Genomic DNA, 8250 nt, shown 5'->3' with positions numbered 1-8250 from the left:
ATCCAAATCATAGTCTTAAAAATTTCAAGTAAGCATATCTCCAAATTTATTTTCAAGATCAAATTTCAATAATATTTAAAATGAACCACATTAATTCAAGGATAATTGAGAGTTGATCTTGAAAATTGGTCAAGAGATGCTTGCTTAAGAATATGATTTGATTTGGATTATTGGTCTTTAAGATTTAATCTTGAATAATAAAGTTCGCTTCAAAGGACATTGAGACATGATCTTGAAAAAAAAAACTTATATCTTTTGTGTTAATAGGACAAAGAGAGAGAGAGTTTCTAAGGATCTTTGAAACTAATTTTGAGATGGATGAGTTGATTTCAAGGAATAATTTTGGAGAACGAATATGATCCCTTTTGTGCTGATAACACTAGATTGAATAACAATTTTTAAGACTACTTACGAACAAAGATCACGTTCTTCGGAATTTCTTCAATTCATAAGAAAATTCTCGGGTTTTGGAGAGAGAGTTTCAGCCTTCAAAATACTCTTTGAACTTCAAATTTTGAACTTCCAACTTAGAGGTGACTCTTACTTAGAGAATCAATCAGTTAACTAAAAGAAAGTTATCGTGGAATATATAAGTGATGAACAAGGAATTATATATTTTATTTACTATTTCTTAATTAATATGAATTAATTAGAAATAAGATAATTCTTAAAGAATATCATTTATGAAAATTCTTGAAATTGGTTGTCAGTTGCACATTTAGTTGCAACTGGATGAACAACTAGAAGAGTAAAAATAGAGATAGACACAACTTTTTACACGGTTTGAAAAAAATTATGTTTGTGAGGTCTTACCTAAAGAGTAATCCACTATCAATGTTTAGTACAATATGTGATTTAAGTTCAACTTATTCACCAAGTTGTAACCTCACTCATGTACATTCATTAAAATTACTCTCTTAACTAGATTACACTCTTAACAAAGACTTTCTCCTTGAAAGCTTAATTACAAACTAAACACGAAAACTTTATGTATATAAAGTAATTGCATTAAAACAATTTCCTAAGAATGAACAAATCAGCTATGTCTCTTAAAAACCATTCGTAATGGAATAAACAAGTTTTTTTTTTAAATAGGCATTCTTAGCTTGCAATTCTTCCACCAGTGCTAACATACATTCCCTTGAGTTGTGTTTCAATTAGTCTTAAATAAGGGATCAAATTTAATGAGATTCTCAAGGAATCAACTTCTATAGCAACTAGAAAATCTTTGACGAAGGAAATATGACCACACTTAAAATCTTTAAAAAGAATCTTTACTATATACAACATGATCCAATCTAATAAATTTTTGGGTTTGTCTTCATCCAGCTTCCATCTTTCCTGTGTCAACCCAAGCAGCCATATAGCCACTAATATCATTGATCTCATTAACAGAATTCAAGACAACTTCCTCCTTCATACCACCTAAGAAGGAATCAAGAAAACAGTTCATTCCTTATTTAGAGGAGAGGACAAAAAGGTGCGGAAGTTTGATTTCAAAGGGATTTTCACTACCAAAATCTGCTTACATGCTCGTAAGAACAAATCAAATCTAACTTGATCCCACCCCTTCTTGAAATGTACTTTAAAGACTCAAACTCCCTTATAACTTTATCTTTCTATTGAAGATTTGCAATAATTTCTTGGCTACTAAATGTACCATTAGATCCCACCATATTGATATCTCTTCTACTTACCTCTTGTGTAATAAAGATGAAAAAACCATTAACTATCTTTTTATGAAATGCCACTTTTCTTGTTTGGTTCGACTCACCGCTTTTTTTTTCCAATGAATTAAATTAAGTTTCTTGAAACATTTTCAAAATATATATAGTGCTTCAATAGTTGCAAACGAAAAGTTTAAGTAACCAAAACTTATATCACTCGGTTATTAACCAAAAGTTATCATTATTCATAATGATTAATTGTGTCTTACTGAAAATTATGTGGCTTGATTATTAACAAAGAGTCATAATTATTCAAACATACATCTATTGAATAGTTAAGTTTATCGGTAATAAATGTGACTATCCAAATAAGTATATTAGATTGTTATGTCTTTGTGAAGAGACATAAGAACTTCTATAAATAGGAGTGAACTTTCATTTCCATGGCACAATCAAAAACATAGAAACAAAGTTTTTTTATTATTATTCTTTCACCATCTTTTATATTCAAAGATTGTTTTATAAAGAATTACCGCAGAAAATCTTTATAGAATTTGATGTTCTTGTTATGCTCTACTTAATGCTTAGTGGGCTATTTCCATTAATGCAAAACATAGACAATCATTAGACTTCATTATATTCTCAAAGTTCATTTGCGAATAACTCTTTTGCATCCCAAAATATAAGTGGAGACAAATAAAGCCTTAAAAAGAAGTGTGATTACACACCTTGAAGCTTTCGTTTAATTTCTTATAAGTTTATTTATCTCCATGCACTAACACGGTTGACTACAAGTCACCAACTAAATCAAAAAATGACTCAATAAGGAGGGGATAAATAGGGAAGAAGCAAAATACTTCTATACAAGACTTGTTTGCACTCTTTGGTCCATTTGAAAACAGAGGAATAACCTCATTTTCAACAAAGTTATTCCTAATATGCTACGAGCCTTACACTATGCCAATAACTACTCCCATATCCTACGTGCTTACATCTCCATCTTCTCACACAATACAACAAGACAACTGGACATTGACTGCGTCATAAGCTTTGCCATTATGCACACACAACATAGCATGAAATTTGGAGGTGTAGTTGTCGCCTTGGACTCAAGATTATTTGTAGCAAATTCATGGCAACAACAACAGTCCAAGCTCGTTGCATCCTCATCAGATTGTCCCTCCTCGGACTTAAAGAACTTCAAATCTCCCGGTGCCTCAACTACAATAGGGAATGAAAAAAACATAAATTATATCATGACAGAACTACGCTGCATTAGAAACTTCAATCACTCATCCTTGATATTAGCCAACTTCTCCAACAAGTGGAAGTCCAATTCAAGGCACAAAACAACGTGTCAAATATTGAAGCCCGAAAACTTGCCATACAAGCTCTATCCCGTTTGATTTCTTAATTGTCATTGTATAAAAAAAATTTTGATTCTTTTACATGTTTTGAATTGTTCAATCTAGATGCAATTAAACCTACGGGCTGAAATTAATTGGAGTTCGCATTGGAACAACTCTCAAGCTAATTAAAGTAATCAATATGATTCACATCATATTGTATGTCCAAAAAGGATTCTATCAACCTTTATATAACTACTTTTAAGTTAAAAATATACATGTCAAGTCTTAACTTGATTGATATTGATATTGTCATCTTTATAGAAGGACATGAGTTTGAACATGAGTTATGAATAGTTTTATATATTTTATCAAAATAAATTCAAATATATGTTCAACCCTTAAATAAGAGAATTAAAAATGCTTAAGTGCACTCAAACTTACATCCTCTTGCACTGAACAATGCCAATGCCAACCGAGTTAAAACTCAATCAACTCTACTTTACCATTTAAACAAAGCCCTAATGAATCAACTAAAGCTTTTAATTGTTTCAAATTTGATGGCATCCAAAAAGTCTATGTTTCATTGTTTTGAGAATAAGTTTAGCTAGAAAAATAATAATAAAAGCATTTCAGCATCAATTTTTTGAAAAGAATCTACAACGTTGGCAATGCAAGGAAATCACTGTAGCAAAGAATGGCCACCCACAATTTAGTCCACCGGAACCTCAACTTCCATCTTCAAACCAGAGCTTCCGAGAATCTGCGAGAAGTGCAGTGAAATTGAATGACAACTTAAGAGCTTCTTAGACTCATTATACCAAATGAAAAAAACCTTATACAGACCAAAAGAATGTCACGTAATAGATAGATCAAGAAAAAATGGCAGAAGATGTTAGCATTATCTTCTTGCAGAGTATTACCATAGTAACATGATCACAAGATTATGAAAAGACTTGAAAGAAAGCAAACTGCCACTAGACTGATCCTAAAAGCACTGATCATCTATGTAGAAGCTCCGATTACGCATGGTATGCCTTCCAGAAATAGTGAGAAGATAATGCCAAAAACTAGAAGTAAAAGAAATTTGCTAGAAGTGCAAGAAAAATTGGATCTATTTCGGAAATTCAAGCTAATCTGACCTTTGAGATCACAGTGCATAACTCAAGTGCCAAAGCATATATATCATCACAGAGAAAGCCACCGAGTAGGGATAAGCATACTATACAGTACATGCAGTTTTTGCGTGAGCAGAATTAATTAAGACATTAACTAAAGTTGCCCTGTCATGTATCAGGCTACGATGTCCTCTCCCTCAAGTTAAGTTTTTCCCTTGCACAGTACTCCAATTTTAGCTCACGTGACATTCAGATAAGACTAAAATTTAAATGCACTTTGATTCATCAATAAACACATATGGAGTTGTCAAGATAATAATACCATAAATGATAAAACCTTACTTCAGCAGCTAGAAAATGTGCAGTGGTAGTTTGAGTCTTCTCAACGATTTTTTTTTAAAGATCTTACTCCGAAATTAGCTACACCAAACCAAGAATTGCCTACATCTCACTTTCAGGGTTTGATGCATAAAATAGGCAGCTAGAAAATACTGTTAGTCCCACATAGGCAGCTAGAAAAGCAGCAGTACTTAGAGTCTTCTCTTTCTTCTTTCTTTAAATAGATCTTAATCAGGGCTTGGTCAAATCAAACCAAGAAATCTCCATATCTTAATTTTGAGAGTTTGATGTATGGAATAGACAAAAGTAATTGTCTAAGTGCCCCTCCTCCCCCTGCACACAAAGCTTTTCCAAACCTCCTTGTGTGGCACTGGAAAAAGTGCAGAACTAAAGAAACGAACACAATTTAAAACACTAAGCCATGTTTTGTAACCGATGCATGATACTTCTTTATATTCTTGTAATTTTGCTAGCTTGAGAATCTTGAACAGTAAATGGTGCCTGTTATTTCAACTGCTATCCACTTTCTTTGTCAACCACACACTAGCTTTCAACTGGTAAACAAATTATATCATAGTTATAAAGAAAAGGTTAAGTACTACATTCCAAGGTGACCTGTAATGCTATCTCAAATACAGATTGACTTGATAACTCTAATGAACGTCCCTATCTTGAATAAAAGAAAGCAAAGTTTTGCAATAATCTGGTGTACTCAATTCACTACCAACAAGAACTAAGCTATTCCTCACCACTATCAAATAAGCTACATGCATCATATTGTGCAACTGAGCACTATATTCTCAATAAGTTAGTTAGATAAAGATGCTCTTTTATAGTCAACTACTCTATTCCTCACCACCATCAAAGAAGCTACATGCATCATATTGTGCAACTGAGTTCTAATAAACACTATATTCTCAATAAACTAGTAAAACTGATATGCTCTTTTATAGTTTCCATATATTTCCATTGGTCTGCCACAGCTCTTGACATTGGTATCCTCCATTAAATTGTATATTCTCTCAAAAGTTAAAAAAAAACTGATATACTCCTAATTTAAAAAGGGGGATACAGGGGTCTAGTAGCTAAGCGTATTTATTTTGGAGCTTGAACAGAGATATCTCCATAATGATTTAATCTATGAACAAACAATTCTAAGACTTTTCTCTAATATTAAATGGTGTAAAAGTTCAAGCAGTAAATTCTTCCACTGAACTATGTAAATATCAGGCTCTGAAAATACTCTCTGCTTCAAACCTTCTTTGTCTCTCCGTTTGCCTTCATATTATATTATTATTCTTATAAACAAGTTATAACAAAATGAAACTATTCAAATGCTGAAACACCAAAATTATCACAAATAAAGCCAAGGGTACCTTTACAAAGTCTGACATAACTAATAGGGACTCCTTAGTGTAACCTGCTTCCTCGAGAACTTTAGTCAAAACTTGCTGTACCAATTGTCAAACACAAAAAGCAAATTGAGAATAAAGCAAAAATATCTAAATATTCTAATTTCTAGTGACAAAAAGATTTAAAGTTACAACAATGCAGGTTTTATTTGTATCTGAGCAGAAGAAACATACTTTGCAGTCAGTAAAAAGAGGCATTTCTAATATCAAATCAACCTATGAGGATGAAGAAATGTGAGATTGTAACCCATTTTCTCCAACTACATCCAGGCTTTTTTTCAACATTGATTTGTTTGATGATTGGTTAACGTTAGGTAGTAAAGTGACATGATACTTTAGATGATCATTTGTTTTAGAAAGTGAATTATCTCAAACTTATTCTTAGGAAATGCAGCTTATTAATATTTGGCAAGAACAACAGAGTGATACAACAAACACTTTTTTGTCCGGTTAACCAAGAAAAAGATGAACACTGAAAGAAAAATCAATAAAGAATTAAACTAACCTCCCTCTGCTGTTCAGATATGAATTGGCCAGTCAAATCATGCAAAACATCCAACATGTCGTTAAAGGTTACTTTCCCATTGCCATCTGAATCATACACCTTGAATATAACTACAAATCAAATTTGCAAATTCAGTTAAAAATTAAGTAAGAAATTAACTAAATTTGATATTAATTAAAAAAATTTAAGGAATCAGTACATTCAATTTTTTGTTGCACAGTAGCACGAGGACTAAATGCAGACAAAAACGCTACGAATTCCTTGAAATTCAATCCATCTAGCATCGTCAACAATCTCTGCATAGTTTTCCAAAAACATTTGACCCATAAAGAACCCCAAACAACGCACATTATAAATAAAAGAAACGAACAAAAAAACAAACCTGAGAGAGAGGATTAACAGCGAACTCAGGCACGGACAAAAACTCCTCGCCGGAGACGAAACCGCCGCCGTTTCGATCCAACTGACAGAATCTTTCGTATAGAGAGACGATCTCCTGCTGCGAAACTGCAGATCACGAGGAAAAACAGACGAACACACAAATCAACGGCTGAGAAAGGATTAAGTAGTAGGGAGATGAAAGAGTGAAGAGCAAAATTAGGGAAATGGATGGGATAGCGAGTCATTCACAGGCGTTGTTACAGTGTTGTTGTACTTCTTCGATGTCGTACTGAGTGAGCATGGAGGAAGTGTTTCCCATCGAATTTTCCGGTTATGATGCCAGAATTTGTGACAGGTGGTAATTACCTAGGTGGTTTGGGATTCACGAATATTCAACCACCCTTGTTCCCAGTACAAAAGGGGAAGTAAGCGAAGGTAAATGCAGATGTAAGCGAAGGTAAATGCAGATATTCAAAATCATAAAACAAATGAGATTGAGTTGTTTAAAAAAAAAAAAAAAGGGGTGACTTCAGTTTTTATTCTCATGTAGTGAGATTGAGTTTTCATCATTTTCTTTTTAATTTCATAATTTTTCACAATATGTCAATATTAAAGTAATTGAGTAAAGATGACACCTCGATTGATATAAATTCTTTTAAAATCTCTGTTCTATCGCAAATCAACGTAGCAGATTAAACTAGTTTTCGCATTTTAGGAGCTTAAAATTAAGTATTTTCATTACGATTTAATTATTTTTTAGTAAGCTTTGTTAAATTCAATAAAATGTGCAAATTAAGTATTTTATTGACCTTAGGGGCCGAATGAGGCTTAAAGGTGCGCTGCTAATGAACTTTATAAGTGTGTAGGAGACCATTAGAAGGCATATTAAATGGATATTGGTCGCTATGTCGCAACATGGAATGCTCAATGTCGCAACATAGAGAGCAGAAGGGAGAAATCACAAAACTACATTCGATGTCGTTACACAGTTTAAGGGTGTCGCGACATACCCCTGAAGATACCACAAGGGGAGTATACTGACTCCTTTGTCGCGACACAAGTCTTGGTGTGTCGCAACATCAACTCTGGATGGAATTATACACGAGCCAGAGGGCGTTTTGGTATGCACAATCAAACTTAAAGCTCGGGAACGTCAACTAACATAGGGTTAAGGACGACGACCACCTGAGATCTATAAATAGGCTTTTTGGTCACATGTAAAAGACACCATTCACTTAGCCTAGAATTAGTCTTTTAATTTCAGTTTAGTTTTCTCTTTTCTTAGGTAAGATTTATTTTCATTCGTTCTTGTTCTATTTTGAGATATCTGAATTGTGGAGACAATCAAACATTGTAGATTCGCGATCAATCTTAATACAATCAGGCTCTTTCATAAACTCTATATTATGGATTTATTTAGTATGTTTTCTCTTATATCGATTCTATATTGTCTATGGAGACCTTGAAGAACTCATCACTCTA

General features: G+C 33.1%; 1 protein-coding gene across 2 annotated transcripts; it reads right to left on the bottom strand.

The window, feature by feature from the left end:
• Nucleotides 1–3493: 3493 nt before the first annotated feature.
• Nucleotides 3494–7279, bottom strand: LOC105780634 (uncharacterized). Of its 2 annotated transcripts, none has more exons than XM_052629513.1 (6): nt 7030–7279; nt 6770–6894; nt 6587–6683; nt 6388–6497; nt 5847–5921; nt 3494–3776 (listed from the first exon to the last, which is right to left on the bottom strand). In XM_052629513.1, the coding sequence occupies exons 1-6, from the start codon at nt 7085–7087 to the stop codon at nt 3726–3728; spliced, it is 516 nt and encodes a 171-aa protein (XP_052485473.1). In that variant the 5' UTR covers nt 7088–7279; the 3' UTR covers nt 3494–3725. The 2 variants fall into 2 exon arrangements, with proteins under 2 accessions (XP_052485473.1, XP_012460519.1); XM_012605065.2 differs by having other exon boundaries at nt 7018–7278.
• Between the last annotated feature and the right edge of the window lie 971 nt (nt 7280–8250).

The sequence above is a fragment of the Gossypium raimondii genome, chromosome 4, assembly GCF_025698545.1.
Source record: "Gossypium raimondii isolate GPD5lz chromosome 4, ASM2569854v1, whole genome shotgun sequence".
Taxonomy (NCBI): Eukaryota; Viridiplantae; Streptophyta; class Magnoliopsida; order Malvales; family Malvaceae; genus Gossypium; species Gossypium raimondii.
The sequence above is the reverse complement of the archived record's forward strand: the minus strand, read 5'-3'. Positions and strand labels throughout refer to the sequence as shown.